This window comes from Bos javanicus, chromosome 5, assembly GCF_032452875.1.
Source record: "Bos javanicus breed banteng chromosome 5, ARS-OSU_banteng_1.0, whole genome shotgun sequence".
Lineage (NCBI taxonomy): Eukaryota > Metazoa > Chordata > Mammalia > Artiodactyla > Bovidae > Bos > Bos javanicus.
Genome location: NC_083872.1, coordinates 68,115,713 through 68,134,842, shown reverse-complemented (window position 1 = coordinate 68,134,842; position 19,130 = coordinate 68,115,713). Strand labels below are relative to the sequence as shown.

The window sequence follows — 19,130 nt, the reverse complement described above, 5'->3', positions numbered from 1 at the left end:
AAGACATTGGATATTTGGGACCTTTTTTATTTTTATACACATGACAAGATTTTACACCAAGAATAGTCAGTTAAATAGTACAAATTTACATTCATGAGGAATGTTAAAAAAAATTCAACTAAAAACCCCACTTCTTCCTGTGACCACAATCCCAACATTTTACAGTGCAGAGGAGAAGGGGGCTGAGGGCATGGGGGTGGGGGACACATCCAAAACAAGTCTCTCCCAAAAGAAATAAACTTCACATTCCCTCTCCACACAGCATCCAAATGGGAAGAGTATAATTTACAGTTCATCTTTTTCAGCTGTAGATTTCTGTGAAAACAGAAAAATCAGAATACATTAAAAATCAGCACAACAAACCTTTGCTCACCAAAGGTTCATGTATGGTAAAAATGGAAATAGATCCAGCCTATTTCCATTATCGGATCTATAGGCTAAAATCTTAGCTTGCTAATCTGCAAAATAACCTAGAACCCATAAGATCAATAGTCCCTGAACAATCAAAAATTTAGAATCGGTTAATGTTACTGTAAGGCAGAAGCAAGTGGCAGAGAACATGGAAGCACAGTAGACTAAGGAGTAATCTGCTTAAAAACACCTCAAGAAAGGGTGGCGAGGGCTTCCCTGGTGGTTCAGGAATAAAGAATCCATTTGCCAAGGCAGGAGACACGGGTTTGATTCCTGAGCTGGGAGTATCCCACGTGCCACAGAGCAGCTGAGCCACAACTGTCGAGTCTGTGCTTTGGAGCCCGGCAGCCCTACCTACTGAGGGCATGTGCTGCAACTACTGAAGCCCCTGCTCTGCAACAAGAGGAGCCACTGCGATGAGGAGAGTAAGCGCCTGCTCTCCAAAGCCAGAGAAAGTCTGCACAGCAGCAAAACCCAGCACAGCCAACAAAAAGATTAAAATAAAGTTGCAGCCGCCAGTCCCTGCCTCCCTAGGCTCCTTGCCTATTTAAAAATAGAATGGATGGCTAAACTAAGGAAGTAAAGGCAGTGGGGAGGATCAAAATACACATTTAAATTGATTTGTTCCAGCTTTTGAATTTGATATTAGATGCCTATTTCTTGATTTTGGCAATAGTTCTGACTTTCAAGAACTAAAAATGCAAGTCCCCCTCTTGGTTTGCTCTACCTCTGCTGTTTCTTGTTCTTCCTCGTCTGTTCCTGCGTCCATCTCTTCCTCTTCATCTTGCTCTGTGTCTTCTGCGGTGTCCTCTGTTGTTTCCTCGGGTTCTTCTTCGGGTTCTTCTTCAACCTAAGGGCAACATTTATGAGCCCATAATGCATCAAACACCTTGGCTCTGTGTTCATTCTGTTCATTTAAATGTGTAAGATCATAATTAACTTCAATTCAGTTAATTCTGTTAACTACAAAACTATAGAGGAAACCCTGTAATTAGAGTTAACAGTCAAGCTAACAAAGGGAGACAGGCAAAAAAAGAAAATGGATGCGAAAGGGGAAATTTCTCATTCATTTTTAGCACAGAGCCTGATACCGGGACTCAAACATTCAGTAAGTTACATCAAACCTTTGCATCAGGGTCGATGTTTAAGCTGAGGCGAAGCATTCTTTCTATTCTGTCTCCATATGCTTTAGTGTCTGGCAAAAGATATCCTGACCGCAGTGTTGCTGTTTCAAACAAAACCACAGCAAGATCTGAAACAGTTTTGTCATCTTCATCTTCCTGAAATGGAAGGAGTCACACACTTTATTAATACTAAAGGGTCCAAAGAAGTCAAATTAAAAAGAGGAGTAAGGCCGTGATACTGCTCACCTTAACTCTTCGAAGCATGTCTCTGATTAGTGGGTGTCTGGGGTTAATTTCAAATGTTTTCTTCTGGCTGGCATAATAACTGTTACAGAGTAGAAATGAACGTTAACAAATAGATCAAATTTGAGGGTCCATACATTTCCCACATTCTAGTATAACTTACATAATTACAGATAACTTTTAAAAAATCAAGACATGCTTATATATTGTTAAATCACACTTTCCCTTTTAAAGGGCAATGTGCATGGTGAGATCAAATAGTACAATAAAGAACTACTTTATTTACTAATGAATCCCAAGTGCCTTTTGTTGAGTGGATGAACTGATTTAATGTCCTGTTCATCCCCTCTTAATGTAATCACTATCATAATTGCAGCTGTGTCTCCCCAGAGTTCTGGAACAGAACAGGCTCTGGGTGCTGCTTAAGTAACACCTTCTTCATGATGCTTCAACCAATATGGTTCCAAGAAAAATGGCACTTTTCACTAAGCTCGGCTGCAATGCATTATGGGTATACCATCATCATTGTTAGCATCCTACCTGTCCTCCATGACTGCTCTCCTTCCTGCAGTTGCAGGCTGAGGACAGGAAGGAACCTTTCTCCCTACATCTTGGCATACCTATCATACACACAGGGCTTACAGAATTATGCCTTGATTTCTCAATCCTGACTAGTCTGAACATTGCAAAAGAGTAGTGATGTCTACTGTGGAGCATCAGTATATAGACACAGTAGGTGCTCAAATGTTTGTTGGATAGAAGGTACCATCCTGTTAATAAATGACTGAAAAGATGGACTTAAATGGCTACTGTACTGTTGCAATGGAATATAAGCAGAAACCCATTTTCCACCTGACATTTACAATCTAGCCAAGGTACAAGACAAATAAAACAGCACTTTGGCATCTGATTTTATAAATATTATACACTTGAGCCATGCTAATTATGAAATATAGGTATATTTTAAATGGAGTTTAGGGATTGAGACAATGTAAACTACACTTCGGATAGAAGAATCCTTAAGCTACGGTTGGGGAAAAAAAGTGTGACAATAGGTAGCTAGTTAGAAGACAGTCCAGGTAGAAGAGAGAATAAAAGCAAGGAAGAAGTCATTTTCAAAACTATGGTTGTTACATTAAAATATAAACCTGAAATACACATTTCTTAAAAATAAAGGGTACCAAAGACCTAGTGTACCTCCAGTACTTGGTCCTTGAGTTCAATTGCTGGTTGTGCATCTTCTACCCTGTATTTAGTGGAGAATACCACTTGGGGTAGAAGGGGTAATTAAAAAGGATTTAACTCATTTAAGAAATGTAACTGTCCTTAACTTCATCTTTAACTATTATCTGAAAATGTAAAGGCAGTCCAGATACAAGCAGAAAACCTAATGCTGAAAGACATTATATGTAACAGATTAAGAAAATTTCCATCTGTATATAAAATACTAAATATAAATCACAAGTGCAAGACCTTTTCTTTAGTAAATCTAATCATTTTGTCAACTTCTCTATAATGGAGAGTGGTAGACACTTAAAACCCATTAGTTCTTTGTGTAGAAGCTGTGTTATCTTCTAATGGGAGGCTGGGCGAGAGCTTACATCCTGGCAGGGCCTTCCCTGAGGATGCTTACTTGGTTGAGATGTCCTTGCCTGTCTGGTATGCCTGGGCTTTCATGATCCTCTCCATGTTGCCAGACCACCCGTACTGGCTGGCTACCAGAGCACACGGAGACTCTGTCAGGCGCTGAGACACCACAGCCTTCTCGATCTTTGGAGGAGAAAGTGAAAGTTAGTTATCTCTAAATATCAACAATAAAGGTCGTCAAGTAATTGCATTTCAACTCCTTAGGACTCATCACTTAAGATCACAAACAGGCAGTTCAGAAAAGTACCTCTTATTCAGATTCTTAGGAAAACTGTCATTTCATAACTGAATTTCTTAGTCAGAAATACTTAAACTTTCAAAAACATATACAACTTAAGTTTAACCTGTAAAAATTTAAGCTATTGTAAAGACAATATTAAATTATGAAAAACTTTCAGTTACAAAGAAAAAAAAAGTACCTACATACAGAATAATTACATATCCCTGTAATTCTTCAGTTCATCAATTTTAAGCTTGTCCTCCCAATAATGTAACAATATTAAGTGTTCTGTATAACTTTTAATGACTACAAAAGTAACCAGTTACAAAGTTTAATTTGCTAACAAAACAATTTTTTAAAACACAGATGCTAAAATTTTCAGTGTTTCTAATTTCTAGAATACCTTGTCCTTGAGGGCTTTATCTTTCATCCAGTTTAGCAGAGGCTCAAATTCTTTCTCAACTGCTTCACGACTCTCCTTACTTTTCTCACTTTCATCAAACTTCACTCCTTCTTTGGCAACATTCTGGAACCTCTTCCCGTCGAACTCGGGAAGAGCCTGAATGCAGTATTCGTCCACAGGTTCTGTGAGATAAATCACTTCATAGCCCTTTTTCAGAAGTCTCTCAACAAAGGGAGAAGATTCGGCCTACAAAATTAAAAGAAATAACACAAATTTCCAGTTTGGCCTTAGTATGTTTTCTTCATCCAAGTAGGTACATTTATAGAGTACCAACAATCCCGTTTTATGGGTAGGGAATTAAGAGATGCAGAGAATACAAATGACTTTTCTTCCTGTCAGTAACTGACCAGGTCTCAGAACTATTTCAGTTTACAAATTTTCCTTTTTTTCTCTCTCAAGAGTTGGCTATAAATCAGTCCCTAGCTACACAGCAGACCAGTCGAAGTTCTCTCACCTCTTTCCTGCTGGCCCCAGCCATGAAGTAGATTTTGTCCTGCTTCTCCTTCATTCTTTCCACATACTGGTCTAGACTAGTCATGTCACTTGGATGGTGAGAAGACTGGAATCTAAGAAGTTTGGCAAGACGTGTTCGATTTGAGTGATCTTCTATCACACCAAGCTTGATGTTGGTACCAAATTCTTTCCAAAAAGTATCATTGTATTTCTCATCAGCAATCTTCTTGATCATGTCCAGAGTTTTACGGACAAGCTTCTTTCTAATCACCTAAACAAAATGACAGAATAACTCATTAGAGAACTTCCTCACAAACTTTTGAGAACCTACACTATGTAAGGTAGCAGGGGAGTAGTGGAGAAAGATACAAAGACACTGGTATTTACCAAGGGGGGCAGGGAATGGCCAAGTATTCCTGTGTCAGACTGAATGGAAACTTAAGTTGTCACTGGCAACAGTTACAAGATTGCTTTCATGTTTATATTCTAACTTTAGACCAGATAGTACATATATATGGGTGCTCACTGGACAGCTCTTTCAACTTCTATGTTTGAACATTTGGATTGGAGAAGGAAATGGCAATCCACTCCAGTGTTCTTGCCTGGAGAATCCCATGGATGCAGGAGCCTGGTAGGCTGCAGTCTATGGGGTCGCTAAGGGTCGGACACGACTGAAGCGACTTCACTTTACTTACCTTAAGCAGTTTATGTTGCTGAAGTGTCTCACGGGAAACATTCAAGGGGAGATCATCCGAGTCCACCTGCAGACAGCAAAAGTTCAACAAGCAATACAAACGTCAGAGAAAAACAAAACCAACCGACCAAAAAAAACCCACTTTAAGACCCCCACTCTACTCCCCTCTTCCCCCAATAACCTCCAGATACTTACAACACCCTTGACAAAATTCAGGTACTTGGGCATCATATCATGGAAGTCGTCTGTGATGAATACTCGGCGCACATACAGCTAAAGTGGAGACCAAAAAAACAAAGGTCACTTTCTGGAAATCATGCTTCCAAATTTTAAACTCAGTTTATACTATTTAAAAACTCACCTTAATGTAATCACTCTTTTTGGATCCATATTCATCAAACAGACCACGTGGGGCAGATGTGGGTACGAATAAAATTGACTTGAAGGTAACTTCCCCTTCAGCAGTAAAGTGGATATATGCCATGGGGTCATCGCTTTCCTAGAAAGTTGGTATCTTGGGTCATTCAAAAGGCACATGGAAAAGGCAGTGCAAAGGCTAAGCAACATAGGGTGTGGTACACATGCAGTTTAACAGTCAACTAACAAAAAAGTTCCTTTACCAAATAAGTGAAGGGGAGAGGAAGGCAAAGAGGGAAGAAGAAACAGTTAAGACTGCACTTCTAACTGGCTGGACATGGCTATTCTGATGTGGCTGTCAACAGTTCTCTATTGCCTACCCCTGGGAAGGATGGCTGAGTCTAGGTTCTACACACGTGAGAGGATAGGACAGGAAAACCACCATCCTGTCTAAATGACAAAATGACATAAGAAATTTTGTGAGTGTACTGTTCAGCTAAAAAAGCATTCAGCAACAGATTTCTTCCAAGAAACTTGGACTGCAGCAGTGGATCCAAGAGGTATATAAGAACAGAAAATTCCTATATTATCCATACTGAGCACCTGAAATGTAGCTAGTCCACAGTGAGATGTGTTGGTCAGTGTAAGACATACACCAGACTTTGATAATGTAGCACCAACAAATATCCCACAAAAAACCCCAATCAAACAAAAAAACCAAAAAGGACCAATTTTTTGTATTGATTACCTGTTGAAATACTATTGGAATACTGGGTTAAAAAAACATAGACTATTAAAAGTTAACTTGGCCTGTTTCAATTTTTTTTTTAATGTAGCCTCTAAAAGACTTAAAATCACACACTGCTCACATATTTCTAATATAGCTGTTAAGATGTAAGTACCTCTATATATGCTAGGATTTTAGGTTACATGAGAATGAAAAAGGAGGCAGAACCAAGGGAAAGTTTTTAGAGGTAAAGCTTAAAGGTAGTTGGATGTTAACGTAAGGGAAACAAAGGTTAAGTAACGAATCAGCAGATAGAATAAAGAATACAGAACAATCAGAGTCCAGTAGCAAGATCTAGACCAGGGGTTGGCAAACTCTGGGTGCCACTCACAAGAAATTTCATCAGGACACAACCTCATCATATACTGTCTATGGCTGCTTTCAAACTATGGATAGGAGAGTTCTGACATGTCACAGATCCTATAGTTCATGAGCTTAAAATATTTACTAGCTGACCCTTTAATTAAAGGTCTGCTGATTCCTGATCTAGGCTAAAAATACAGATTAGAGAACCCCGAGAAGGAGCTGGAGCCTGAATCCACAACAGTGGTTAAGACTGCATGATGGACACAGTTTTCTCTAGCCATGCTAAGTTCATTAAATTGTTCTATTTGTACAAAATGCTGTTTGAGAAAACATTAACTTGAAACCATCTTAGTCAAAGCTAGTTTTTGGATTCTAAGAGTTATAAGAAATGATCAGTTAAAAAAAAAAAAAAAAAGGCAAGACAACAGATTTAGTCATCATTTCTAGGCATGGCCTCAAAATAAATGTTTGATGTTGTAAACAAGCCTTTAAGATTATGGTAAAGGACATTCAATAGCATGATTTTATGCCTTACAGGTTCTGTAGCAAAAATCAAGCATCTATTGACGTAGGTGGTTCTTAATTTTTTTTGTAGCATAGAGCCTTGGTGATCTAGTCTAGAAGCCTATAGATTCCATCTCAGAGTAAAGTTTTTAATGCATAATATAAAACACACAGGATTAAAAAGGAAACTGGTTGTGCTGAAATAGTTATAAACCTGTGTTTAAACCTATTTTTGATATAGGGATGTTTTCTTATCACATTATTTTAAAATAACATTTACCTTTGAAAATGATTTGTAGAAAGCTTTGTATTCATCCTCCTCTACTTCTTTCGATGGTCTCTGCCATATGGGTTTGATATCGTTCATCAGTTCCCAATCCCAGACAGTTTTTTCAACCTGAAGTTACAGTATTTGATTAGTTTCTCCTAAGTTACACCAATGGTATCAATAGTTATAGTACAGTAACTACAGCTTTAGAACATTTCAAAATAATATAGGGTATCTCTATTGTAATATGGTTCCTACCAAATGGATCAAAATTTTTTTTAAAGGGCTTCTCTGGTGGTCCAGTGGTTAAGAATCTGCCTTGCAATTCAAGGGACACTGGTTTGATCCTGGTCTGGGAAGATCCCACACACCATGAAGCAACTAAGCCTGGGCTCCACAGCTGAGACCCATAACAGCCAAATAAATAAATAAATATTCAAAATTTAAAAAAAAATTTTTTTAAGTATCTCTCTAAATATTTAAGACTGATATTTAATACAAGAAAGGCAAATGGTTGTAATAATTGGTAACAATCCAATTAAGATTTTTTTCAGTTATTTTTAACTAGCTAAAATGTTATTTCTTGAATATATGTTTTGAGGTTAGAAGGATATACATATTATGTATTTCTATTTCATGACTTACAGAAATCCAACATCTTATATATTTCTCAAAATTCACCATTACTTCTACCTACTCTGCTACCTGAGCAGACCAGAGAATTAATTTAATTAATTTAATTATAGTTCATATCTATGTGACAAAAGAAGATGCAAAAAGATTTCAAGATTTTAAAATTCAAGACTTATCATAAGCCACCAGTCCTGGGCAATATATAAAAGTCAGAGAATAATTCATAAAAATGATCTGCGTTTGCTACTTAAAACTTTCTAAGGAGAGAAAACGCACACAAACAGCTTGGATTTTAAAAGCTGGGCCTGCAGACAAGGCCTTGAGAAAAGATCATGAAGAACTGAAGCTTAAATCAGTCTGTGCATATCCAGGTTTCTGTGTTTTTTCTAACATAATCTAAAAAATATTTTCCACCTTTGTTCTCCCATCTCCCCTGCCTTGGTTTTACCGAGATACAATTGAGATCATTACTATACGAGTTGCAGGTGTACCACATAAAGGTTTACACATATTGTGAAAATGATGACCACAGTAAGCTAACCTCGATCATCTCATACAGATGAGAATAAAAGAATAAACAATTTTAAGAAATGGACCAAAAGAAAAAATCTCCTTATAATGAGAACTCTCAGGAATTAAGACTCTTACAGCTTTTCCATACATTCCAGAGCAGTGCTGGCCCCACCACACTGTCTCTTGTGTCCCTGGTGCTCGTTTATAACTGGAAGGCTGTATCCTCTGACCACCTTCCTCCAACCCAAACCCCTCTCCTGCAACAAGAAATCTTACCCCTTTTTCTAGGAATCTGGTACCTTATAACCTAAACAATATTTTAAGTAGGAGGATGAACCGGGCTTACTTTTTTAGTTTTTGGTTTCTTTTCGTCTTCCTCTTCTTCTACTGCAGCTTCATCATCAGATTCTTCTTTATCTTCTTTTGCTGCTTCTTCTTCTTCGGCAGGTTCCTCAACCGTTTCAGTCTGTTTATGTAGAAAATAGAATGATGGTTAAGCTAATGTTTCATAATTCTTGATTTTATCTATAAGATATGAAAAAAAATTACAGCTCAAAAAAATAGTCTTCAGTAAGAAAATACTGAGTATCCTGCATTAGAAGAACCAGATTTAACCTTCATTCTTTATGTGTTAAATATTTAAATATGTCCAAGGTAATATACATATATAAATTTTATTCATATAAATTTACCTTGCTGCTCCATACATAAATAGGAAAGTTTATGAACTGTGAATATTTTTTCACGAGGTTTTTAATTGTATCCAATTCAAGGTAATCAGATGCTTCTTCTTTTAAAACAAGGCTGCAAGGAAAATAAGACATTTAGAGACACGTCATTATTTAAAAGTTCTGATATATAAATTTGTGTAAATATTCATTTGATTATAATAGCCAACTGTGCATAACCCACAAAGCCCCCATCATTCATGTTAAGAACTCTTATCACCAATAAAGGTTTGTGAGCTAAATGTACCAAATATGGGTATAGTAAAAGGAAGAATCTTTCTTGCACTCCCTCAAGTGGAAAACAGTCTTCATTATAAGCAAAAAATGAAAAGGTTTCCAATCTCCTCAATGTGCTGGATTTTTTTTCATTTGAAGAACAGAAATCTTAAGCTAGCCGAAGGTGGGAAGTCTGCAATATTCTGGAGAAAAGTTGAATCATACGCACTCTGCTAGCTTCCCTAGAAATCAACTGATTACATACTATAGACAGTTAACCCCTAATAAAAACACGTTCCTTAAGAAAAAGCTAGAGGGCATCTCTGATGGCTCAGCAGTAAAGAATTCACATGCCAATGCAATAGTCATGGTTTTGATCCCTGATCCAGGAAGATCCCACATGCCATGGAACAACTAAGCCTGTACATCACAACTATTGATCCTGCGCTCTAGAGCCTGGGCGCTGCAACTACTGAGCCCACGTGCCCTAGAGCCCATATTCTACAAGAGAAGCCACTGCAGTGAGAAGCCCACGCACCATGACTAGAGTAGACCCTGTTCACTGCAACTACAGAAAAGCCTGCGCAGCAACAAAGAGCCAGCACAGTCAAAAATAAATAAATGAATTTATTTAAAATAATAGCTAGAACATTAATCTGAACTACTATTTGCACTAAACAAAAAGGAGCCACCCACCTGTTACATGTGACTATTTGTTAATAGTTAAAACTCAGTTATAGTCAGTTATAAATAGTTATAGTCCTAACAGTTGAAGTCAGTTCTTTAGTTAAATCGCCACATTCCAAGTCAACAGTCACATGTGGCAAGTGGCTGCCATACTGGACAGAGTAGTGAAAGACCATGTCTACCACACAAAGTTCTATCAGGAACAGCACTGGCTGAGATAATAACTACAGTACCAAAAACTGAAGCACTGCTGCTTCTTCTTCCTTACCACCCTTGCTGCAAACTTCTCCTCCACCCACCAAAAATAACAGCCACATCATACTCTCAAACACAGTGGGTAGCCCATATCTTGATGTCTGTGCTCCCAATAGAAATGGATAATGTATCCATGGTCCCCTCCTTGCCTCAAAAAGCGTATAGTTTAGGAGGAGTTTCCAGCAAGTACACAGTACATGATGACCCAGCCTAGTGAGGGGACTAAACTCTGGTCTCGGAGTATACATACTAGTGATCCTAGGTTGGTACCAAGTTGCATCAGTTTTGGATGCAAATTGAAGCTGATGATTAGACATCTTAGTCAGGTATTCAAGAGGCAATTAGATATATAAGCTTAGAACCCAGTAGCAAGATCTAGACCAGGGGTTGGCAAACTCTGGTTGCCACTCACAAGAAATTTCATCAGGACACAACCTCATCATATACTGTCTATGGCCGCTTTCAAACTATGGATAGGAGAGTTCTGACATGAGAAATCTCACGATCCTATAGTTCATGAGCTTAAAATATTTACTAGCTGACTCTTTAACTAAAAGTCTGCTGACTCCTGATCTTGGCTAAGAATATAGATTAGAGAAGCCCGAGAAGGAACTGGAGCCTGAATCCACAACAGTGGTTAAGACTGCATGATGGACACAGGACACAGAGAGCTAAAACTGAACTTCTGAAGAAAAGAGACTATCAACATTTAAGAAACAGGCAAAGGAAATTTAAAAAAATGATGCTAGGTACTGAGTGGATTGTTTTAAGGAGTGAGCAGTAAAATGCAAATTCTGTAGAAAACACAAAAGAAAAACTCAAAAAAAAAAAAAAGAGAGACACTATTGCTGGGGATCACAGCAACTAAAATAAGACTGAATCCACTGGATTTAGCAACAAGGAATACTGGTAATTTATTTCCATGGAAAAGTGGTGGATAAAGTCAAAATACCGTGGGCTGAGGGGGGAACAGAAGGTGAAATAGCAGCAAAGGCAAGTCTGCTTTTTCGAAACGCCCAACAGTAGATAGGAAAGAAAACGAGACAGCACGTGCCTGACAGCAGAAAGGTGCGTCACCTGCCTGCCCCTCCTCCCAGAGAGACTTCAATACGTTTACACTTTGATGGCAAAGAGGAAGGTGTTCAGGAAAGGCTGACTTTAAAAGATGCAGTAGTACTTAATTCTCTCATCTCTGAGGAGATGGCATGAGAGACAACAGATGAGAAGCAGTGACTAGCTTTAGGGAGAAATGCAGAAGATAGAATAAGGAGGAGGGGCAGAAGCCATTTTATGTTAGCATTTACAAGATGCTGATTTCATGATCTCATTTATTCTTCACTAAATCTCTCAGAAGTGGTGGCTCACTAGGGCTAAGAACAGGAGTAGGGAGGAAACACTCGTCTGACAGCCTCTACTTTACTGGCCCAGTATTAAGATGAAGTAACATGTAGGTAGGGCAAGATCTTGAACTTGCTACTTCCTTGCCTTTGCTCTTTTCCCTTTGGCCATTCTAGACTTTCAGTTCCTCAAATGTGCCTCTGAAACTGTCCAACGTGCAGTGCTTGCTGCCTAGAACATCTGAACCTAACTCAAAACCATTTCAGAAAGACCTTCTGATAAGGGGGTTGTCCCTTAGCTTCGTTTCTGGCATTTGCCATTCTGAAATTATTTCTTGTGTTTTCTTTCTTAGTTGAATGAGCCATGTGAAAGGAGGAACAGCCACTGTCTTATTCTCCACTGTAGCCCTAAACTCTAGCAGTTAATAGACATTCAAGCAAGTATCCACTGAGTGAATTGGTGGGGTAGGCCTTGAAGAAAAAAGGCAATTTTGCCCAAGGAAAGGAGAACCTGTTGTAAAGTTTCGTTTACTGACCAACCATCCATACTACTTCATGAAAACTGTCCTGATGACCCTTATCCATTCATACAAATATCTGCCAGTCACACATTAGCCACTGGGAATGGAGTATCAACAAAATGTTTGCTCATGTGGAACTTTCTATCTAGACATCTCACCTGTCTCTTAGCAACACAAGACACAAACACCTCTTGGGACATCATTTTCTGTCTTTCTAGTTAAGAGATGTGATTTACCTGTATTCTCCTACCACCTAACAGAGAGGGCACTTGGGTATAACTATCAGTGATGCCTCCTAAAGAGATCAGGATATGTGAATGTTAATAACAAAGGGAGGGAAAGGTAAGTTTACAATGAAAAATTAGTAAAAATACTAAAATGCAGTTGTCTAGTTTTTATTAAAGGAAAATTTGTGACAGTGAAGGCAAAAAATGTCTTCTGGGATGAAGAAAATGTTGAAATGATAAGATATATGTTTGTTTCCTACTTGCATATTTAAAAATCAGTTATACTGAGACAATTTTAAACTGAATTAAGAAAAAAAGGAAAAAGCAGGGCTGTGGGCACATTTTCACTTGGCAGAACTGGGTAAGTCAACTGACTTCTAAATTGGAATTTCTTTATCTCTATGATGGAGATAAAAAAACAAAAGCAAGAAAGCTGTCCTGTCTCCTGTCTGCTTCACACTTCACAGTGCTGTAAGCACCAGGAGATAACTGGGCCTAAGATCTGCCTTGTTTACACCAACAATAGTTACTGGCTTGGGATTTCCCTGGAGGCCCAGTGATTAAGACTCCAAGCTTCTACTGAAGGGGATGCAGGTTTGAACCCTGGTTGGGGGCAGGAGGAAAAGGGGACGACAGAGGATGATGGCTGGATGGCATCACTGACTCGGTGGATTTAAGTCTGAGTGAACCCCAGGAGTTGGTGATGGACAGGAAGGCCTGGCGTGCTGCGATTCATGGGGTTGCAAGGAGTCGGACAAGACTGAGACCGAACTGAACTGAACTGGGGAACTCAGATCAGATCCCACACGTCTTGGGGCAACTAAGTAACTAGAGAGCCCATGCACTGCAACAAGAGAAGCCCATTCATGGCAACCACTGAGCCCATGTGCTTGACAGCCGGTGCTCCACAATAAGAGAAGCCCTTGTAACTCAATGCAGCCCCTCCCGGCCCCACAAAGGTGGTGACTTAAAATTCCACTTCAAATTCGATGACTTGTAACTATCCTCAGTCATGTCTGACCCTTTGCAACCCCATGGACTGTAGCCTGCCCGGCTCCTCAGTCCATGGGATTCTCCAGGCAAGAATACTGGAGTGGGTAGCCATTCCCTCTCCAGGGGATATTCCCAACCCAGGGATTGAACAAGGGTCTCAGCATTGCAGGCAGATTCTTTACCATCTGAGCCACCAGACAAGATCTAACTATCCTCCAGTGAGACATTTTCTTCCAGAGAACTTTCATAACTCTCTTTCAGGTCCTTTATCTGTACCTGTTCTCTCTAACCTGCCCCCAACCCTAGTTACAATCTTGAATATTTTCAACGGTTACCCAGGTTACTGAGAGTCTCTTCTCAACCGCCCCTGCCACCCTCCATACCACCTTCAGAAAACTTTAAAAACTTCATTACAATTTCAATGAGTAACTGCCACTGCCTGAAATGCATTCCTTGAATCTTGTGAACACATTGTATTGCCAAGCCCTTATCCACGATGCTCCACAGACTGCCACCACTTTTCTGAGTCCTGCTTCCCTGGAAAAGCTGGACAAGCCACCTGTCTGTGAGTCCTCTGGCGCGCCTTCAGCTGGAAGAGCTAACCCTTCCTACTTGATGCCCTCCATCGACAGCAGCCACCATAACTCTGGGTCTGGTCCTTAGCAAGGTCTCAAAATACTTAACATGATGAGAACTGGTCTCACATTCCTCATTTTTACAGGCAAAGAAATTAAGGTCCAGAATAGGCCATTGGCTCAGAGAGCTGGAATTGGAGAGTCAAGAGCCTGGCTATGGCTATTATTCTCATTACAAGTGAGTAATACTCACGTAATGGTTGTTCCCCGTCCGAGAGTGTTTCCTCTGGGGTCAGCGATTACAGAAAATTCATTGGAGTCGGACTCCCAGATGTGTTGGGTGTCATTGTTGTGTTTCGACGTGACAATAACTTTATCTGCCACAAGGAAGGCAGAATAGAAACCAACACCAAACTGACCGATCAGTTCCGATGTTGACTGGCCATCTTCTTGTGCCTCAGTCATTTTGTTTAAAAACTCGCTTGTTCCAGACTTGGCTATGGTGCCAAGGTTTTTCACCAACTCCTCCCGGGTCATTCCTACACCAGTGTCTGTGACATGCAGCAGGTTCTTCTCCTTATCACACTAAAACCAAGAACAAGACAATTACACTTGCTTAATACTCACAATATGGAAAGGAAATACTCAGCTATATACTGAGAAGCTATCAGTTTTGAAGCACATCAATCCAATGCAGGAAAAAAACTGAACTCCTTCCCTCCTCCAGATAGTATTTTATGGTCTTTTCAAAAAGCACACATCTTAAGTACAAACATCTTTCTTTATAGAGAAGAATTTTAAGTTTAGTGTATTTGATAAAATATCGATCAATGTAAGAAGGCAAGGACCAGTCTAAATGTCAATGGGCAGAGATAGACCTAAACAGAACAAGTTATTTAAGGGGAAAAACAAAAAAATCAAGAAAAATAAAATTTTATGTTTTCTCTATTTCATTGATAGAAGATAAAAGGATCTGAAACTTAAATGACTTATGTCTTTTCTGTCTTTGTAATCTGTGGGGATCAATGTTCTTCACTAAATATTCCCGGCTCTCTGCCTTCCGGAAATATTACCGGAATATATTTCCCTCACTGATAGTTGGTTAAGGCCATGTGACAAGTTCTGGCTAATGAGTTACAAGTGGGAGTCAAAAGCATGGCTTTCAGGGTGGAGCCTTTAACTGGTATGAGACCCTCCAAGCTTTCTTTGCACCATGACAACCAGCTATACGCCAGATGGCAGCTGCTCCATCAGCCTGTGTCCTAGGGTGAGGATGATGCAAAGCAGAGGCCCCAAGGCAGCCTGTGATTAATGACTTAAAGCCAGGGGTTGGCAAACTTTTTCTGGAAAAGGACCAGAGAGTATCTTAGGCTTTATAGGCCGTACGGCCTCTGTCAAAAGCAGTCACAGATAATTCACAAATGGGCATGACTACGTTCCAATAAAACTTTATCTATAAAAACAGGCAGCAGGTTGGATTTGGCCCACAGGCCATATTTGACTGACCCCTGATTTAAGTCCCTGACAGTTGGTAGTTAACTGTTACTGCCCCTAACCTAGTCTACCTTGACTGACAATGGATTCCCTATCTCTAAGAGTTCTTTCCACTTAAAAATTGTTCTAAGCTTACCTTAATTTTAACCGTCAACTCCTCATTTCCAGCAAGAGCATTTTCATCAGTCAGTGATATTAGTCTTATCTTATCTAAAGCATCAGAAGCATTTGAAATCAGTTCTCGCAGGAAAATCTAAATGGAAGCCAGATTTAATACACACTTCAATTAGCCTCAAAATACATGACATCAAACTTAACGTCAAATTCATTTCTCCTCTGTACTCTGAAAAAACTCTCTTTAAGGACTAGAGAGTATTATGGTATAAGGGTGGCTTTACTCTCTTGCTAAAAGGAGATACAGTTCTTTACACAAAGGACTGGAACAACTATATAGAACACTTGAACTGATCAGAGTAGTTACTACTCTATTTCCCTTCTTAGTGACCTTAATGTATTCAATACTTAGACTCAGTTTGTATGAATGTCCTTAAGACTCACAACTATTCAGCAAGCCATGAACACAAATGGAGGGGAAAGGGAGAAAGAAGAGAAAATGTCTCTCCCCCTTCCCACAAATACAAATAGGTATCTAGTAGCCATTCGTGCACATGCTGGGTCTTTAAACTTTGACAACTGTTTGTGTAAGCATATTAACTATTGGCTTCCCTGGTGGTTCAGTGGTAAAGAAATCTGCCTCCAAGGCAGGAGTTACAGGTGTGATTCCTGGGTCAGGAAGATTCCCTGGAGAAGGAAATGGCAACCCACTCCAGTATTTTTGCTTGGGAAATCCCATGGACAGAGGAGCCTGGTAGGCTACAGTCCATGGGGTCACAAAGAGTCACACATGGCTTAGGGACTACACAACTAAACAGCAACAAAGCACATTAACTGTGAAAGTCATCAAGTTAGCTACCATACAGAAACAAAATAACATCATAACCACAGGCTGCTTACCTCTTTATTTTTATACAATGAATTGATGATGAGTTTCATCATTCTGTTAACTTCAGCTTGGAAGGCAAACTTTTCTGATTTCTCTCTAAGTTCTCTTATTTGGGATGCATTTAATCCATCCAACTGAATAGCTTCTTCCTCTCTGAGGAAAAAAATTTGATCAACTAATATTGCATTACTTAGTTCCCTCCAAAAATACAGCATCTGTGATGAAAGCACAATGGTCTTAAAGGTTGAAAGGGTAAAAAGGAAACCTTTATATTACCAGTCTACCATCTCACTATTATTTTTCCACAATGATAGGTTACTTTTAATACCAAGCTGGAAACACTCTATGCTTAAAATTGTCAGAAAAGTGAACCCAACTTTCCTCTATTATAAAGCAAAGTCACACACATTTCTGTTCCCTCACATGGGACACATGCCAGGGAAATTCTGGCTTCTAAGGCTCTACAAAGTTTTAAGTCCTAAAAGGCTGAATGAAAACATTGCTCAACAGACGTAAATCTTTTTAATTACAAAGTGTACACACTTACTGAGCATACAACCAAAGTCTTTCCTAAGATCTTAGCAAGGCTATAGTGCTAGTATTCTGAAATAGTTACCAAAATAGTTTCCAAGGGAATTAATTCATCTTATTCTGACCAGTCATTCTTAGGGGCAAAGTCAGGAGATACTATGCATGCACACAGTTGCTACCTCTAATGTCTTTATTTTTCACCTATTTAAATTCAGAGTACTTCTGGGCCTTTGGAGAAGAGATACAAAGAAGCTACAGCCTTCCAGGTTCCCAAGGGGTTATATGTATAGGTTCAGAAGAACACAAACCTCTGTACTACTTCATCATCTGTCCTTGAGCCTTCTCTACTTTTACCCAGATCTTCTTCCACTGTCCCATCCACATCCACTTCGTCGTCAGCCCGCACTGACCCTAAAGGAAGATTTAACATCAGAAAACTCTCACACATCGTTGCTTCATGTACTTCTCATGAAGTACCAAGATGGAACAGGGCCAGGGTAGGGGTTGCAAAATTCACTTGGTAAATATTGGAGCCGGCGATGGAAGAATGGATCCACTGGTTTAAATAACCGATGTAAACCCAAGTCGGCATATTTCTTATTTCAATTCAGACAGTGAGGTCCCTCAGGAGATTTTTAAATACGGAGGTGTCCATCACCTCTAAAAGGGTAGCCCCGGGATCCTTTATAAATACTGTTTAGCCGACTTGATACCAGGTCCTTTCTACATTCACACGTGTTGCGCGCAGGCCGAGACAAGGCCTCCAAACTGACCATGCCAAAACTTAGGCCTTCAATATCACAGGTCAGAAAGCACAAAGTGTTTGTGCAACCTCTACCCAGGAGAACTGAAATTGGCCCCAGGGGCCTGAGAAAGGGAAGAGATAATAAATTTTAGGACCTTAAGAAGCTAGAGTAAAAGTGAATCAAACCGCTGACACTGCCGGTCTGCTGCCCCAGGGCCCCACGCTCCACAGCCCAACAGCTAAGAAAGGAAACTCGCGTTGGCGAGGAGACTAGGGGCGGGGGGTGGGGGTGGGGGTGCCCTCAAACTCTGATGATCAAAGGTTGCGGCGTCTGACAAAAGTCCTCCGGAAAAGGCACAAGTGATGCTCTTGGGGGGGCGCGAGCCCGAGGGAGGCCCCACCCCGAGGAGGCTGAGACTGCTAGGAGCGGACACCAGATCTTACGGGATTTAAACGACTCCAGTCCCCTTTTATGCTTTCAGAAGGTGACAGAAAAGGAAATCCCCCCAACCTCTTTCGAGGAAGAGCGATGGACACCCCCATTGGCCCAAACCCTAACCCTGTTATCCCCTCCTCCCAGGCTCAACGCCCCCAGAACCTTCGAGAAGAGGCCGCGCTTGAGGAGAGGGGGGCGTCCCGGGGTGCCCTCTCCTCCAGGACCACTCACCGAAGGTCAGCAGGACGCAGCAGAGGCCCAGCACCCACAGGGCCCTCATGGCGCACGGCCGGTGAGTCTCAAGTCCCCTTTGAGCTCAGGAGCCGCCTCCGCCCCCTCCTACGCCGGAGTTCCGAGGCTTACACCTCAAGCCGCGCGATCCGCCCACTACCCCCCGAGAGGGTCCGGCCGCTTTTCACCCCCACTTCTCGCGGGCGGGGGACGGGAAACACGAACCCACCAATCGTACCGCACCACGCACCCGCTGTACCCAATGGGGACTCGTGGGGGGGACCGCAGTTCACCAATCGGAGCTGTCCAGGTGCGGTGCCCGATGCCCGAAGCGTGGCTCCTCCCGATTGGCCAGTCCTGGCCCCTTTTCTCCAATCAAATGGTTCCGCGGGCCCCTCTCACTCGGAACCGCCCCTTTACTTGGGTTCTTCTGGCCTCTAAGGGAAACCGTCCAATGAACGTCAGCACAGAACTCATCCCCACTTGTGGAGAGGTCGCGCGGAACCACTTCCGGATCCTAGAGCGCGT

General features: G+C 40.7%; 1 protein-coding gene across 1 annotated transcript; it reads right to left on the bottom strand.

The window, feature by feature from the left end:
- Nucleotides 1-11: 11 nt before the first annotated feature.
- HSP90B1 (heat shock protein 90 beta family member 1) lies at nucleotides 12-18,802 on the bottom strand. The gene is made up of 18 exons (XM_061417116.1): nucleotides 18,603-18,802; nucleotides 17,499-17,601; nucleotides 16,671-16,812; nucleotides 15,793-15,909; nucleotides 14,416-14,747; nucleotides 9,316-9,427; nucleotides 8,970-9,089; nucleotides 7,490-7,606; nucleotides 5,617-5,754; nucleotides 5,451-5,528; nucleotides 5,257-5,322; nucleotides 4,563-4,832; nucleotides 4,049-4,294; nucleotides 3,412-3,548; nucleotides 1,782-1,860; nucleotides 1,536-1,691; nucleotides 1,139-1,261; nucleotides 12-315 (listed from the first exon to the last, which is right to left on the bottom strand). Exons 1-18 carry the CDS (start codon nucleotides 18,649-18,651, stop codon nucleotides 286-288), a joined length of 2,415 nt encoding a protein of 804 aa, XP_061273100.1. The 5' UTR covers nucleotides 18,652-18,802; the 3' UTR covers nucleotides 12-285.
- Between the last annotated feature and the right edge of the window lie 328 nt (nucleotides 18,803-19,130).

Bases quoted from the DNA above. Each gene is read 5' to 3' on its own strand.
- HSP90B1 (XM_061417116.1), bottom strand. From the start codon at position 18,651: ATGAGGGCCCTGTGGGTGCTGGGCCTCTGCTGCGTCCTGCTGACCTTC. The intron at 5,323-5,450 runs GTAAGTATCTGG...TGCTGTCTGCAG, and splicing joins TGAATTTTGTCAAGGGTGTT to GTGGACTCGGATGATCTCCC. The intron at 1,692-1,781 runs GTGAGCAGTATC...CTTCCATTTCAG, and splicing joins ACATGCTTCGAAGAGTTAAG to GAAGATGAAGATGACAAAAC.